The sequence below is a fragment of the Ranitomeya imitator genome, chromosome 3 (assembly GCF_032444005.1).
Source record: "Ranitomeya imitator isolate aRanImi1 chromosome 3, aRanImi1.pri, whole genome shotgun sequence".
NCBI lineage: Eukaryota > Metazoa > Chordata > Amphibia > Anura > Dendrobatidae > Ranitomeya > Ranitomeya imitator.
In genome coordinates this window covers 826,440,620-826,458,446 of record NC_091284.1, presented here as the reverse complement: position 1 = coordinate 826,458,446, position 17,827 = coordinate 826,440,620, and the positions used below count along the sequence as shown (strand labels likewise).

The 17,827-nt window shown below is 42.7% G+C and overlaps 1 protein-coding gene across 3 annotated transcripts; it reads right to left on the bottom strand.

Annotated features, from left to right (window-relative positions):
- Positions 1–497: 497 nt before the first annotated feature.
- Positions 498–15,513, bottom strand: MRPL48 (mitochondrial ribosomal protein L48). Of its 3 annotated transcripts, none has more exons than XM_069759432.1 (8): positions 15,325–15,513; positions 15,181–15,233; positions 10,096–10,136; positions 9,017–9,102; positions 8,738–8,907; positions 1,160–1,262; positions 917–1,006; positions 498–702 (listed from the first exon to the last, which is right to left on the bottom strand). In XM_069759432.1, the coding sequence occupies exons 1-8, from the start codon at positions 15,496–15,498 to the stop codon at positions 628–630; spliced, it is 792 nt and encodes a 263-aa protein (XP_069615533.1). In that variant the 5' UTR covers positions 15,499–15,513; the 3' UTR covers positions 498–627. The 3 variants fall into 3 exon arrangements, with proteins under 3 accessions (XP_069615533.1, XP_069615534.1, XP_069615535.1); XM_069759433.1 differs by having other exon boundaries at positions 10,096–10,133; XM_069759434.1 differs by having other exon boundaries at positions 15,306–15,332.
- Positions 15,514–17,827: the final 2,314 nt, after the last annotated feature.

The following is a 17,827-nucleotide window of genomic DNA, read 5'->3' as shown; positions in this document are numbered from 1 at the left end:
CTACTATAATACTGCCCCTATTTACAAGAATATAACTACTATAATACTGCTCCTATATACAAGAATATAACTACTATAATACTGCTCCTATGTACAAGAATATAACTACTATAATACTGCTCCTATGTACAAGAATATAACTACTATAATACTGCCCCTATGTACAAGAATATAACTACTATAATACTACCCCTATGTACAAGAATATATCTACTATAATACTGCCCCTATGTACAAGAATATAACTACTATAATACTGCCCCTATGTACAAGAATATAACTACTATAATACTGCCCCTATGTACAAGAATATAACTACTATAATACTGCCCCTATGTACAAGAATATAACTACTATAATACTGCCCCTATGTACAAATATATATGTACTATAATACTGCTCCTATGTACAAGAATATAACTACTATAATACTGCCCCTATGTACAAGAATATAACTACTATAATAATATTATAAAGGACACAAATCACCCAAAGAATTAAAAAAGACAATTTTTATTTTTGTTATTTTATATCTTTTCGTTATCTTCTGACTTCCTGCCCGCTGGCACATGGTGATGGTACACTTCCTCCATCGGTCGCTCCGGTATTGGGCAGATGGAGGACTCGTCAGTTTATTGACGCTCGCAGGTTGTCCAGATCTGGTCTTGCCTTGAATCTCTCCAGGTAATCGGTGTCCGTGTGCTGCAGAGAAGACAATTAACAACTAAGTGTAGAATGTGTAGAAACAGGAAAAGATTTATAACATAAAATCATAGAAATCAATCACACAGCGCTTACGTAACATAGCGACCAATCACGTGTTTTCTCCCATAACGACCAATTACGTATCTGGTACATTCCGTAGTGACCAATCGCACATGTCCTACCTCCCATAATGACCAATCATATTTCTTACCTCCTTCACCAATAAGTTAACCCCTTCAGGCTGGTTCATGGTGAACACTTCTACGATAATGGGAGCCATGATGGCGCTTACTCCGCTAACCTGAAAAATAAGCAGGAGGTGAGAGGATCGGCCGCAGCGGTCACCGCCCGCCATCGTGTACCTGCGGCAGGATGAGGCTGATGGATTTATTGGAGGCTTGTATCCATGCTCCTTACATCATCAATAGATGTAAATACGGCAAGTTCCACTGACCTGGACGATCCGCTCATGGACGGTCAGCACCGAGTCCACGAACATCTTGTTCCCCACGTCCGGTAACAGCAGCATTTCCTTCGTTTTGGTTGGTTTACCGTAACTGTAAGGAAAGGGTCAGATGTACAATAACACAAGGGAGCGGCTGCATTCACAACACTGCGAGCTCCACAGCTGAAATCTGATACTGCCCTATAGATTATTACCTGTACAGGGCAGGCAGGGAATGTAGGAAAAACTACACTCACCAGCAGAATAGTGAGTGCAGCTCTGGAGTATAATACAGGATGTAACTCAGGATCAGTAATGTAATGTATGTACACAGTGACTGCACCAGCAGAATAGTGAGTGCAGCTCTGGGGTATAATACAGGAGGTAACTCAGGATCAGTAATGTAATGTATGTACACAGTGACTGCACCAGCAGAATAGTGAGTGCAGCTCTGGGGTATAATACAGGATGTAACTCAGGATCAGTAATGTAATGTATGTACACAGTGACTGCACCAGCAGAATAGTGAGTGCAGCTCTGGAGGATAATACAGGATGTAACTCAGGATCAGTAATGTAATGTATGTACACAGTGACTGCACCAGCAGAATAGTGAGTGCAGCTCTGGGGTATAATACAGGATGTAACTCGGGATCAGTAATGTAATGTATGTACATAGTGACTGCACCAGCAGAATAGTGAGTGCAGCTCTGGAGGATAATACAGGATGTAACTCAGGATCAGCAATGTAATGTATGTACACAGTGACTGCACCAGCAGAATAGTGAGTGCAGCTCTGGAGTATAATACAGGATGTAACTCAGGATCAGTAATGTAATGTATGTACACAGTGACTGCACCAGCAGAATAGTGAGTGCAGCTCTGGGGTATAATACAGGATGTAACTCAGGATCAGTAATGTATGTACACAGTGACTGCACCAGCAGAATAGTGAGTGCAGCTCTGGAGTATAATGCAGGATGTAACTCAGGATCAGTAATGTATGTACACAGTGACTGCACCAGCAGAATAGTGAGTGCAGCTCTGGGGTATAATACAGGAGGTAACTCAGGATCAGTAATGTATGTACACAGTGACTGCACCAGCAGAATAGTGAGTGCAGCTCTGGAGTATAATGCAGGATGTAACTCAGGATCAGTAATGTATGTACACAGTGACTGCACCAGCAGAATAGCGAGTGCAGCTCTGGAGTATAATACAGGATGTAACTCAGGATCAGTAATGTAATGTATGTACACAGTGACTGCACCAGCAGAATAGTGAGTGCAGCTCTGGAGTATAATGCAGGATGTAACTCAGGATCAGTAATGTAATGTATGTGCACAGTGACTGCACCAGCAGAATAGTGAGTGCAGCTCTGGAGTATAATACAGGATGTAACTCAGGATCAGTAATGTATGTACACAGTGACTGCACCAGCAGAATACTGAGTGCAGCTCTGGGGTATAATACAGGAGGTAACTCAGGATCAGTAATGTATGTACACAGTGACTGCACCAGCAGAATAGTGAGTGCAGCTCTGGGGTATAATACAGGAGGTAACTCAGGATCAGTAATGTAATGTATGTACACAGTGACTGCACCAGCAGAATAGTGAGTGCAGCTCTGGGGTATAATACAGGATGTAACTCAGGATCAGTAATGTAATGTATGTACACAGTGACTGCACCAGCAGAATAGTGAGTGCAGCTCTGGAGTATAATACAGGATGTAACTCAGGATCAGAAATATAATGCATGTACACAGTGACTGCACCAGCAGAATACTGAGTGCAGCTCTGGGGTATAATACAGGATGTAACTCAGGATCAGTAATGTATGTACACAGTGACTGCACCAGCAGAATACTGAGTGCAGCTCTGGGGTATAATACAGGAGGTAACTCAGGATCAGTAATGTATGTACACAGTGACTGCACCAGCAGAATAGTGAGTGCAGCTCTGGGGTATAATACAGGAGGTAACTCAGGATCAGTAATGTAATGTATGTACACAGTGACTGCACCAGCAGAATAGTGAGTGCAGCTCTGGGGTATAATACAGGATGTAACTCAGGATCAGTAATGTAATGTATGTACACAGTGACTGCACCAGCAGAATAGTGAGTGCAGCTCTGGAGTATAATACAGGATGTAACTCAGGATCAGAAATATAATGCATGTACACAGTGACTGCACCAGCAGAATAGTGAGTGCAGCTCTGGGGTATAATACAGGATGTAACTCAGGATCAGTAATGTATGTACACAGTGACTGCACCAGCAGAATAGTGAGTGCAGCTCTGGGGTATAATACAGGATGTAACTCAGGATCAGTAATGTATGTACAAGGTGACTGCACCAGCAGAATAGTGAGTGCAGCTCTGGGGTATAATACAGGATGTAACTCAGGATCAGTAATGTAATGTGTGTACACAGTGACTGCACCAGCAGAATAGTGAGTGCAGCTCTGGAGTATAATACAGGATGTAACTCAGGATCAGTAATGTAATGTATGTACACAGTGACTGCACCAGCAGAATAGTGAGTGCAGCTCTGGGGTATAATACAGGATGTAACTCAGGATCAGTAGTGTAATGTGTGTACACAGTGACTGCACCAGCAGGATAGTGAGTGCAGCTCTGGGGTATAATACAGGATGTAACTCAGGATCAGTAATGTAATGTATGTACACAGTGACTGCACCAGCAGAATAGTGAGTGCAGCTCTGGGGTATAATACAGGAGGTAACTCAGGATCAGTAATGTATGTACACAGTGACTGCACCAGCAGAATAGTGAGTGCAGCTCTGGGGTATAATACAGGATGTAACTCAGGATCAGTAATGTAATGTATGTACACAGTGACTGCACCAGCAGAATAGTGAGTGCAGCTCTGGGGTATAATACAGGATGTAACTCAGGATCAGTAATGTAATGTATGTACACAGTGACTGCACCAGCAGAATAGTGAGTGCAGCTCTGGGGTATAATACAGGATGTAACTCAGGATCAGTAATGTAATGTATGTACACAGTGACTGCACCAGCAGAATAGTGAGTGCAGCTCTGGAGTATAATACAGGATGTAACTCAGGATCAGAAATATAATGCATGTACACAGTGACTGCACCAGCAGAATAGTGAGTGCAGCTCTGGGGTATAATACAGGATGTAACTCAGGATCAGTAATGTATGTACACAGTGACTGCACCAGCAGAATAGCGAGTGCAGCTCTGGGGTATAATACAGGATGTAACTCAGGATCAGTAATGTATGTACAAGGTGACTGCACCAGCAGAATAGTGAGTGCAGCTCTGGGGTATAATACAGGATGTTACTCAGGATCAGTAATGTAATGTATGTACATAGTGACTGCACCAGCAGAATAGTGAGTGCAGCTCTGGGGTATAATACAGGATGTAACTCAGGATCAGTAATGTAATGTATGTACACAGTGACTGCACCAGCAGAATAGTGAGTGCAGCTCTGGGGTATAATACAGGATGTAACTCAGGATCAGTAATGTAATGTATGTACACAGTGACTGCACCAGCAGAATAGTGAGTGCAGCTCTGGAGTATAATACAGGATGTAACTCAGGATCAGTAATGTAATGTATGTACACAGTGACTGCACCAGCAGAATAGTGAGTGCAGCTCTGGAGTATAATACAGGATGTAACTGAGGATCAGTAATGTAATGAATGTACACAGTGACTGCACCAGCAGAATAGTGAGTGCAGCTCTGGAGTATAATACAGGATGTAACTCAGGATCAGAAATATAATGCATGTACACAGTGACTGCACCAGCAGAATAGTGAGTGCAGCTCTGGGGTATAATACAGGATGTAACTCAGGATCAGTAATGTATGTACACAGTGACTGCACCAGCAGAATAGTGAGTGCAGCTCTGGGGTATAATACAGGATGTAACTCAGGATCAGTAATGTATGTACAAGGTGACTGCACCAGCAGAATAGTGAGTGCAGCTCTGGAGTATAATACAGGATGTAACTCAGGATCAGAAATATAATGCATGTACACAGTGACTGCACCAGCAGAATAGTGAGTGCAGCTCTGGGGTATAATACAGGATGTAACTCAGGATCAGTAATGTAATGTGTGTACACAGTGACTGCACCAGCAGGATAGTGAGTGCAGCTCTGGGGTATAATACAGGATGTAACTCAGGATCAGTAATGTAATGTATGTACACAGTGACTGCACCAGCAGAATAGTGAGTGCAGCTCTGGGGTATAATACAGGAGGTAACTCAGGATCAGTAATGTATGTACACAGTGACTGCACCAGCAGAATAGTGAGTGCAGCTCTGGGGTATAATACAGGATGTAACTCAGGATCAGTAATGTAATGTATGTACACAGTGACTGCACCAGCAGAATAGTGAGTGCAGCTCTGGGGTATAATACAGGAGGTAACTCAGGATCAGTAATGTATGTACACAGTGACTGCACCAGCAGAATAGAGAGTGCAGCTCTGGGGTATAATACAGGATGTAACTCAGGATCAGTAATGTAATGTATGTACACAGTGACTGCACCAGCAGAATAGTGAGTGCAGCTCTGGGGTATAATACAGGATGTAACTCAGGATCAGTAATGTAATGTATGTACACAGTGACTGCACCAGCAGAATAGTGAGTGCAGCTCTGGAGTATAATACAGGATGTAACTCAGGATCAGAAATATAATGCATGTACACAGTGACTGCACCAGCAGAATAGTGAGTGCAGCTCTGGGGTATAATACAGGATGTAACTCAGGATCAGTAATGTATGTACACAGTGACTGCACCAGCAGAATAGCGAGTGCAGCTCTGGGGTATAATACAGGATGTAACTCAGGATCAGTAATGTAATGTATGTACACAGTGACTGCACCAGCAGAATAGTGAGTGCAGCTCTGGGGTATAATACAGGATGTAACTCAGGATCAGTAATGTAATGTATGTACACAGTGACTGCACCAGCAGAATAGTGAGTGCAGCTCTGGAGTATAATACAGGATGTAACTCAGGATCAGTAATGTAATGTATGTACACAGTGACTGCACCAGCAGAATAGTGAGTGCAGCTCTGGAGTATAATACAGGATGTAACTGAGGATCAGTAATGTAATGAATGTACACAGTGACTGCACCAGCAGAATAGTGAGTGCAGCTCTGGAGTATAATACAGGATGTAACTCAGGATCAGAAATATAATGCATGTACACAGTGACTGCACCAGCAGAATAGTGAGTGCAGCTCTGGGGTATAATACAGGATGTAACTCAGGATCAGTAATGTATGTACACAGTGACTGCACCAGCAGAATAGTGAGTGCAGCTCTGGGGTATAATACAGGATGTAACTCAGGATCAGTAATGTATGTACAAGGTGACTGCACCAGCAGAATAGTGAGTGCAGCTCTGGAGTATAATACAGGATGTAACTCAGGATCAGAAATATAATGCATGTACACAGTGACTGCACCAGCAGAATAGTGAGTGCAGCTCTGGGGTATAATACAGGATGTAACTCAGGATCAGTAATGTATGTACACAGTGACTGCACCAGCAGAATAGTGAGTGCAGCTCTGGGGTATAATACAGGATGTAACTCAGGATCAGTAATGTAATGTGTGTACACAGTGACTGCACCAGCAGAATAGTGAGTGCAGCTCTGGAGTATAATACAGGATGTAACTCAGGATCAGTAATGTAATGTATGTACACAGTGACTGCACCAGCAGAATAGTGAGTGCAGCTCTGGGGTATAATACAGGATGTAACTCAGGATCAGTAATGTAATGTGTGTACACAGTGACTGCACCAGCAGGATAGTGAATGCAGCTCTGGGGTATAATACAGGATGTAACTCAGGATCAGTAATGTAATGTATGTACACACTGACTGCACCAGCAGAATAGTGAGTGCAGCTCTGGGGTATAATACAGGATGTAACTCAGGATCAGAAATATAATGTATGTACACAGTGACTGCACCAGCAGAATAGTGAGTGCAGCTCTGGGGTATAATACAGGAGGTAACTCAGGATCAGTAATGTATGTACACAGTGACTGCACCAGCAGAATAGTGAGTGCAGCTCTGGGGTATAATACAGGATGTAACTCAGGATCAGTAATGTAATGTATGTACACAGTGACTGCACCAGCAGAATAGTGAGTGCAGCTCTGGGGTATAATACAGGATGTAACTCAGGATCAGTAATGTAATGTATGTACACAGTGACTGCACCAGCAGAATAGTGAGTGCAGCTCTGGAGTATAATACAGGATGTAACTCAGGATCAGAAATATAATGCATGTACACAGTGACTGCACCAGCAGAATAGTGAGTGCAGCTCTGGGGTATAATACAGGATGTAACTCAGGATCAGTAATGTATGTACACAGTGACTGCACCAGCAGAATAGTGAGTGCAGCTCTGGGGTATAATACAGGATGTAACTCAGGATCAGTAATGTATGTACAAGGTGACTGCACCAGCAGAATAGTGAGTGCAGCTCTGGGGTATAATACAGGATGTTACTCAGGATCAGTAATGTAATGTATGTACATAGTGACTGCACCAGCAGAATAGTGAGTGCAGCTCTGGGGTATAATACAGGATGTAACTCAGGATCAGTAATGTAACGTATGTACACAGTGACTGCACCAGCAGAATAGTGAGTGCAGCTCTGGGGTATAATACAGGATGTAACTCAGGATCAGTAATGTAATGTGTGTACACAGTGACTGCACCAGCAGAATAGTGAGTGCAGCTCTGGAGTATAATACAGGATGTAACTCAGGATCAGTAATGTAATGTGTGTACACAGTGACTGCACCAGCAGAATAGTGAGTGCAGCTCTGGGGTATAATACAGGATGTAACTCAGGATCAGTAATGTAATGTGTGTACACAGTGACTGCACCAGCAGAATAGTGAGTGCAGCTCTGGGGTATAATACAGGATGTAACTCAGGATCAGTAATGTAATGTATGTACACAGTGACTGCACCAGCAGAATAGTGAGTGCAGCTCTGGAGTATAATACAGGATGTAACTCAGGATCAGTAATGTAATGTATGTACACAGTGACTGCACCAGCAGAATAGTGAGTGCAACTCTGGAGTATAATACAGGATGTAACTCAGGATCAGTAATGTAATGTATGTACACAGTGACTGCACCAGCAGAATAGTGAGTGCAGCTCTGGGGTATAATACAGGATGTAACTCAGGATCAGTAATGTAATGTATGTACACAGTGACTGCACCAGCAGAATAGTGAGTGCAGCTCTGGGGTATAATACAGGATGTAACTCAGGATCAGTAATGTAATGTATGTACACAGTGACTGCACCAGCAGAATAGTGAGTGCAGCTCTGGAGTATAATACAGGATGTAACTGAGGATCAGTAATGTAATGTATGTACACAGTGATTGCACCAGCAGAATAGTGAGTGCAGCTCTGGAGTATAATACAGGATGTAACTCAGGATCAGTAATGTAATGTATATACACAGTGACTGCACCAGCAGAATAGTGAGTGCAGCTCTGGGGTATAATACAGGATCAGTAGATCTCACCTTTCCTCTACTTTAATGGACATCTGGTTGAAGAAATTATGCATGTACTGGGCGAAATGTTCCACATAGAGCATGTTGTGTCCGGACACTTGGAAGTTTAACACCCCGTATTCATACTCTGTGCCTTGTTTAATCTCCTTTTTTAACAACTTGCCTTTTTTCTTTTGGTCCTAAAGAATAAAAGATGCAAACAGCGTTTCTGACCATAGAGAAGCACAGGGGTCCCTGCACTACACGGACCATCTGTATAGATCATCTCCCAGTATATCGTGTCCTCACCACTTCGGGGGGTAACAGGAACCTGTAGCGGCCGATGCCGTGAGTGGGTTGTGACCTGTAGGATCTTCTGTCTTCTACCTGGACACCTGCACGGTAAGAGGAGAAGGATCAGCGACGTTCCCCGGGACAGAATATCGTCCTCCCGAAGAGACACATCAGAAATCTTCTGTCTCAATTTTCTCTTCTCAGAGAAGACGTGAAATAAATCCTTATAATTATTGTAAAAGAAATACTGATAATTCATCAGAACTTTTTTTTTATCTTTTCTGTTGACAGATATAAAAGTAGGAGACGAAAGAGAAAAAAAAGAAAAAAAAAAACACAGCAATTTCATGATTGTTTTTTTTCAACGCTTTTTTTCCTGTATGGAAAAAGTTACCTCTTGAATCATTTCCGCTTGGGAAAAATAAAAAGCTTTGAAATTTGACCACTGAAGTTTTTTTTTTTTTTTTTTTAGGTGGAATAAACTAATGTACCTACTAAGATAAATCTTTTTTGTACGAGGTTTTGTAGAAGTTTTTTTTTTTAGTTTTTCTACTTGACACTGCCATGTATGCAGATTACAAAACGTCATCAAAAGAAAATCTTGCAAAAAAAAATGTATTTTTTAGGAATAACAAATATTCAGTATTTGAAATGCTTTTTAAAGTGGATACAGTGTGAAAATCTACAGATATATAAAAAAAAGCATAAAAATTAGGTTTTATCACTGCAGGCTTTTTTTTTTTTCAGTATGGAATTTTCATCCAGAAATTCCACTCATAAAATCCAGCTTGCAAGTCCTATGTTAAGTTTTTTTTTAGTTATTTTTTTTTTTTCTGCGTTTTAAAATCTAAATCCTGATTGGAGGTTAAAAAAAAAAAAAGAGAGAATGTAATTTCTGGGAAGCAGCTGCTGATGTAATCCGCTTCCAAGTAAGCACTGTCCAATTTAAAGGCTGCAAAAAAATAAAAACGGTTGAAGAACTCTTGAAAAACTGCTTCAGGAACGAAAAAATTACTCCCAAAATTCCATATAAAAAATGCGTTTCCCGCAGCGGTCTGAAGGGATCTCCTTTTTCATAGCTCAGGTCTACTCACCGGGATTACAGCTCTGGGGCCAACTGTGTCCTGTAATTCTGCTGCAGAGAAAACATCAATATGAGATTCTATCACCTGTAATAAAAGTTCTAGAACAGAAGCGATTATCTGGTATTTCAGCGGCACCATGTAATGAAGCACGGACTGCTGGGTGCCCCCCATAGATTACCGCGGATCCTAGGAGGGGATCGGGCACCAAGCAGTGTCCAAAATGAAGAAGATGTTTAGAATATGTCACATACTGGGAAATGTAGGCGTTTTTATTCTACCAGCAAGGCAGGGCATAGTAATAAACCGCCTCTGCCAGACTGCACACATTGAAGGCAGAGGCGGTTTATTACTGGTCCCTGTCTACCGGATCGCTGGATATAGTGATCTCCTATGAAGCCCAGAGGCTGAGACCATTATTTTACTGCAGTACATAAAAAATAAAATTAAAGAAAAAAAAAAAGTCAAATGTAATATTTTATTTAACATAATTTTTGCAAAATAAAGTTCAAATCAGCCTCTTTCCCCCCCCCAATCTAAAAATTGGTAAATGAAAAAAAAAAAATAACTATCATGGATCGTCGTGTCTGTAAAATCACCATCTATGAAAAATGAATCCACAAAGTAAATTTTGTTAAAAAAAAAAAAAGAAAATAAGATCCATTTAAAACACCAGAATTTTCATTTTTTGGTCACAAAAAAAAAAAAAAAAGTTAACAAAACCTCATATGTATCAAAGGAGATACCAATAAAAACTACAGTCAGTCATGGAAAAAGAAACAAGTGTTCGCAGTGACAGCAGATGATCAATTCCGCTACACGTAGCAGGGCTGGAGCTCCGTGTGTAGCACAAGCCATCGGATGATCGCAGCTTCTAGTCTTCCATGGAAACTATTGAAGTGAAAAATTAAAAATCATCCCACTTTTGCTCCATTCAAAATAAAAAAATACACATACGGTATTTGATATCGCTGAGTTCAAAATCACCCAATCAATATATATAAAGAATTAATCCGATCAGTAAACGCTGTAACGAGAAAAAATAAAATCGCCAAAACTTTTTTTTTTTTGGTCGCTGCAACATTGCAATAAAATACAATAACGGGCGATCAAAAGATTATTTGTACATCAAAATTGTATTATCAAAAGCGGCAGCTCGGCACGCAAAAAATAAGCCCTCACTCAGCCCCAGATCATGAAAAATCGAGACGCTACGGGTCTCGGAAAATGGCGCCATTATTTTTATTTCTTAACACATTTACACTTTTCCCCTTACACCTCTGGAGTGTTGTTTTAGCAGTTTGCTACGGGTGATTGTCTTGTTGGAAGGTGAACCTCCGTCCCAGTGTCATATCACTGACAGACGGAAACAGGTTTTGCTCAAGAATATCCCTGTATGTCATACCATCCATCACCCCCTTAACTCGGACCATTTTCTCTGTCTCTGCTGCCAAAAAAACATCCTCACAGCATGATGCCACCACCATATTTCACTGTGGGGATGGTGTTTTTGGGGTGATGAGCTGTGTTAGTTTGGTACCAGATATAGCGTTTACCTTGGTGACCAAAAAGTTCCATTTTAGACTCATCTGACCACAGCACCTTTTTCCTTACATTTAGGGGAGTCTCACACATGTCTTTTGGCAAACTTAAAACGAGCCTTAGAATTTCTGTGCGCAAGTAAAGGCTTTTTTTCTGCCCACTTTTCCATAAACTCCACCTCTATGGAGTGTAGGGCTTATTGTGGTCGTATGGACAGATAATCCGGTCTGTGCTGCCTCTCTGATTAATGTCCACCTTGCCCGGGCTGAGAGTTTTCGTTGATGATCCTCTCTTGGCAGGTTTGTTGTGGTGCCATGTTATTCCATGCGATGGTAATGGATTTGATGGCGCTCCGGAGATCATCAGAGTTTGGGATTTTTTTTTTTTTTAATAACCCAACCCTGGTTTGTACTTCTCAACAACTTTGTCGCTGACTTGCTTGGATATCTCATTTGTCTTAATGTTGTGGTTTGGTTAGTGGTGGAATTGTGATCCATCCGTGGCTGTTAACTAGTTAAATGTCGCTTTCGATCCCGACAGTGGCATTTGACTCGCGCTTCCGGAAATCGTGCCCATTGGTGACTCTGTCACGTGATCGCGGATCACCGATTGGTTGGCATGACAACCAGAGGTCTCCAGCAGACCTCTATGGTCGTCATAGCCAGATTGCTATGAGCGCCACCGGGTGGTCGGCACTCATAGCAAGTGAGCAATTCTGCTACATGCAGGCGATCTGATCATCGTCTGTATACACAGAGCTGATCAAAGTACTGCAGCTTCTAGTCTCCCATGGAGAGCATTGAAGCATGCCAAAAGTAAAAAAAAAAAAAGTTTTTAAAAAAAATATATAAAAGTTCAAATCACCCCCCGTTCCCCCATTCAAAATAAAACAATAAAAAAAAAAGAAGCATACACATATTTGGTATCACCGCGTTCAGAATCGCGTGATCTATCAGTAAAAAAAAAAAAAAGAATTAACCTGATCGCTAAACGGCGTAACGAGAAAAAAAGACAAAATGCCAGAATTACATTTTTTTTTTTGGTTGCCGCAAAATTGCATTAAAATGCAATGACGGGTGATCAAAAGATCGTATCTGCACCAGTATAGCATCAATAAACACATGAGCTCAGCACACAAAAAATAAGACCTCACCCAACCCGAGATCACGAAAAATGGAGACACTACGGGTATCGGAAAATGGTGCAATTTTTATTTCTTAAAATTTGGCGCTTTTTTTTTTTCACCACTTAAATAAAAAAGAACCTACACATGTTTGGTGTCTATGAACTCGTAATGACCTGGAGAATCATAATCGTTGGTCAGTTTTAGCATTTAGGCAACATGGTAAAAAAAAAAACTGTGGAATTGCACTTTTTTTTTGCAATTTCATTGTTTTTATCATTCATCGTTTTCATAATTTTTTCCCCATTTTCCAGTAGACGATATGTTAAAACCAATGGTGTTGTTCAAAAGTACAACTCGTCCCGCAAAAAAACAAGCCCTCACATGGCCACATTGATGGAAAAATAAAAAAGTTATGGCTCTGGGAAGGAGGGGAGCGAAAAATGAAAATGCAAAATAAGAAATACCTCTGGTCGTTAAGGGGTTTATGGTGTTGCAGCCTCTGTGGCCTTTCATAAAAGGTAAAGTGTATATCCTCACAGACGTGCGACATTAGATCGCACACAGGGGGACGTCCTGTCGCTAAGCATGGGACTTATGGAGGGAATTGCTTGAACCAGAAATTTTTAGAGGCTTCATCACAAAAGGGGTGAATACATATGCACATAGTCTTTATTTTATCCCATACCATTTAATTTTTGCCTATATTTTTCTCTCTTCACACACTTAGGCCGGGATCACACATACGCGAGATACGGCCGAGTCTTCTCGCAGGTGAAAACAAGCTCTGGCGCCAACACTCCGGAGCGGAGCGTGCAGCTCCATGTATTGCTGTGCGGCTGCACGCTCCGCAGCGTCGGCGCCAGAGCTGGGTTTTCACCTGCGAGACTCGGCCGTATCTCGCATATGTGTGATCCCGGCCTTAGGACTATTTACTGATGATGCATCACACACGAAGATTTTGACACACAGGCTCTAATTTTAAAAAAAAAAAAAAAAAAGTAAAAAGCCAAGGGGGTGAATACTATCACAAGCCACTGAAGAACTGCAATGGATAGCACAAGCGATCAGACGATTGCAGCTTCAAGTCCCCGACACTATAAAATACAGTAAAAAGTAAAACTAAAAATGTTTTTTTTTTAAATATAAATTATAAATAAAAAATATAAATAAAAAAAAATGTTTAAATCACCGCATTAAAAATAAAAACAATTAAGAAAATAAAAAATACACATATTTGGCATCACTGGATTCAGAAACGTCCGAACTATCAATCTATCAAATAAATTAATCTGAGCTATGAAAATATCGTATCTACCCCAAAATGGCAACAGTAAAAACGTTGGCTCATGGCACAAAATATAAGCCCTGATCCTGAAGAATAAAACCATTAAGGGACACGGAAAATGGCAACACAAGAAAAAGGTGTTTTTGTTTTTTTTTATTGCATTTTGTGATTTTTTTTTACCACTTAACCCCCCCCCCCCCCCCTATGCATGTTTGTTATCTACGTACTCATACTGACCCGGAGAATCATAGTGCCAGGTCAGATTTCCTATAAAGTGAACACGGCAAAGAGAAAAACCCTAAAAACAAATTGTGGAATTGCACTTTTTTTGGCAATTTCAATGCACTTGGAATTATCTTCCTGCTTTCCAGTTTGCTATACGGTTAAATGAATAATGTCATTCAAAAGTACAACTCGTCCTGAAAAAAACAAGATGTCATATGGTGATAGGGACGGGAAAAAAAAAAATATGGCTCTGGGAATGGCCGCTGTGTGAAGGGGTTAATCCGGCAGTCCTGGATAATGAATACATCAGAAATAATGACATAGATAATACGGCATCGCGGACGCGTCCCCCCATAGTACCGCCCCGCGACCACGGACCCCCACAGTACCGCCCTCCACCCACGGACCCCCACAGTACCGCCCCGCGCACACATCCCCCCACAGTACCGCTCCGCACCCACGTCCCCCCACAGTACCGCTCCGCACCCACGTCCCCCCACAGTACCTCCCTGCACCCACATCCCCCCATAGCACCGCCCCGCGCACACGGACCCCCATAGCACCGCCCTGCACCCACGGACCCCCATAGTACCGCTCTGCACCCACATCCCCCCATAGTACCACCCTGCACCCACGTCCCCCCATAGCACCGCCCTGCACCCACGTCCCCCCATAGTACCGGCCTGCACCCACAGACCCCCATAGTACCGGCCTGCACCCACAGTACCACCCCGCGCACACGGACCCCCTTCATTATGTTACACGGCTGTGCCATCATTTATTATGAAGGCGACTTACAAAAAAGCAAAATGTCTTTCAGCTTGAAACGTGTAAATCACCACAATCTGTGTCTCCCCTGTATGTGCATGCTGAGACTTATAGTGCCACAGCAGCTGAGACAGGACGGAAGGGCTCTTACCTGCAGACAGCAGCCGTGGACCTCAGCAGGGTCCCCCCTCTGACAGGCAGCATCTGAGGGGGCAGACAAGCACAGAGGTGAGACCCCCAATATCACCAGACCCCCCTGATGCTCCCTGTACAAACCCCACAGTCACCTTCTCACCACATGGGGGACAGTACTGGCAGGGCACAAGAAGTGCAGCACGGAAACACTTCCCCCGCAGATGACACAGAAACGTTCCTTGTTACCGAGGAGACAGGAAATCCTCGGGCTGGCAGCAGTTAACTCCTTACTGTCTGTGCCTGTCACCTGCGGAGTAACACTGAGGGCTCTCATACCTCCAGGTGTCCGGTACTTGTGGTGTGACGGTTTTCTCACCTGCCGGAGACACCTTCAGGTGAATGGGTCTGTGCACAGCAGTGAGTGTCCACAGGCCGTGTGTCCGTGGGTAAAACACGCTTACATGTCCATTGCTTATCAGCAGCACGGTCCACAAAACGTCCCGGATGTCACACTGGGACATCATTCATGTGACACGCATCGGCGCCAGGGAAGCAGCGGTTCTATTCGCGCTGTTCCCCGGCGCCGGGTGCTGGAGACGACTCTGATCATTCTCCCCTGCTGTGACGGCGATCAGCACGAGCAGCGGAGAATGATGAGAGTTGTATTCAAGTGAGAACAGCGAGAGTAGACAACAGGACTATTACTCCCATCAGCCTACCCCTGAGAACAGGAGCGGCTGATGGGAGTATTCATCACCCGCCACCTGCGCTATAAATAAATAATAAAAAGCCGTGACGCTCAGCTGTCAACATTAGCAAGGATAAATAGAGGGGTCCCCACACTTATTTATTTATTTTTTTTTAAATATTGAAATACATTTTAAAAAAACAGCGTGGATCCCCCCCCCCCCTTTATTTAACAACCAGCCTTGCTCAAGCTCACAGCTGGGGGCTGGTATTCTCAGGCTGGAAAGGGGCCATGGATATCGCCCCCCCCCCCCCCACCTCAGCCTAAATATGGCAGCCCGCAGCTGCCCAGAAAAGGCACATCTATTAGATGCACCAATTATGGCGCTTTGCCTGACTCTTCCCACTTGCCCTGTAGCAGTGGCAAGCGGGGTAGTGAGGGGTTAATGTCACCGTTGTATTGTCAGGTGACTTCAAGCCCACTGACACCTATCCATTACTACACCGTGTTCCAAATTATTATGCAGATGACATTTTTCTCGGATTTTCCTAAAGGGTCGGTGCAAATGACAGTCAGTCTAATAAAGGTCATCACCCGTTAGATTATACGTCGAATTTTATTGAAGAAACCTCCCAATGATAACAGTATAATCTCCAAAATTAATAAAACCCCACAATGCACTGCTCCAAATTATTAGGCACAGTAGAATTTCTAAACATTTGATGTTTTAAAGAACTGAAAAGTCTCATTTGTGGAATTTGCAGCATTAGGAGGTCACATTCACTGAACAAAACAACTATTTAACTCCAAAACCTCCTAACAGCCAAGTTTCATGTTAACATCGGACCCCTTCTTTGATGTCTCCTTCACAATTCTTGCCTCCATGGAACTTGTGAGTTTTTGGAGAGTTTCTGCTCGTATTTCTTCCCTCCCAGAGCCGCTGTTTGATGTGATCGGCCTCCCACCCTCATAGATCTTGTGCTTGATGATTCTCCAAAGGTTCTCTATAGGGTTGAGGTCGGGGGAAGATGGCGGCCGCACCATGAGTTTATCTCCTTTTATGCCCATAGCAGCCCATGACTCAGAGGTTTCATTGCAGCATGAGATGGTGCACTGTCAGCATGAAGATGATTTTGCTCCTGATGGCACGTTTCTGCTTTTTATACCATGGAAGAAAGTTGTCACTCAGAAACTCTATATACTTTGCAGAGGTCATTTTCACATCTTTATGAACCTTAAAGGGCCCTACCAGCTGTTTCCCCGTGATTCCAGCCCAAAACATGACTTCTCCACCTCCTTGCTTGTTGGAACATGGTGTAGCCATCCACCAACCATCCACTACCCCATCCATCTGGACCATCCAGGGTTGCTCGACACTCATCAGTAAACAAGACTGTTTGGAAATTAGTCTTCATGCATGTCTGGGCCCACTGCAACCGTTTCTGCTCATAAACACTGTTTAGAGGTGGCCGAATAGTAGGTTTATGCACCACAGCAAGCCTTTGAAGGATCATACACCTTGAGGTTCCAGGGACTCCAGAGGCACCAGCAGCTTCAAATAACTGTTTGCTGCTTTGTAATGGTATTTTGGCAGCTGCTCTCTTAATCCAATGAATTTGTCTGGCAGAAACCTTCCTCATTATGCCTTTATCTGCATGAACTCTGTCTGTGCTCTGTTTCAGTCACAAATCTCTTCACAGTATGATGATCACAAAGTTTTTGTGAAATATCTAATTTTTTCATACCTAGTGCGATGCCTTGGACAATTTAACGCTTTTCAGCAGCAGAGAGATCCTTTTTATTTCTCATATTGCTTGAAACCTTTGGCCTCCTTAATAATGTGGAACATCATTTCTAAGTAGTTTTCCTTTAATTAGAATCACCTGGAAAACTAATTATCACGTGTTTAAGATTGATTTCTATTGAGCCCTGAGACACAATACCGTCCACAATTTTATTTGAAAAGCAAAACAAT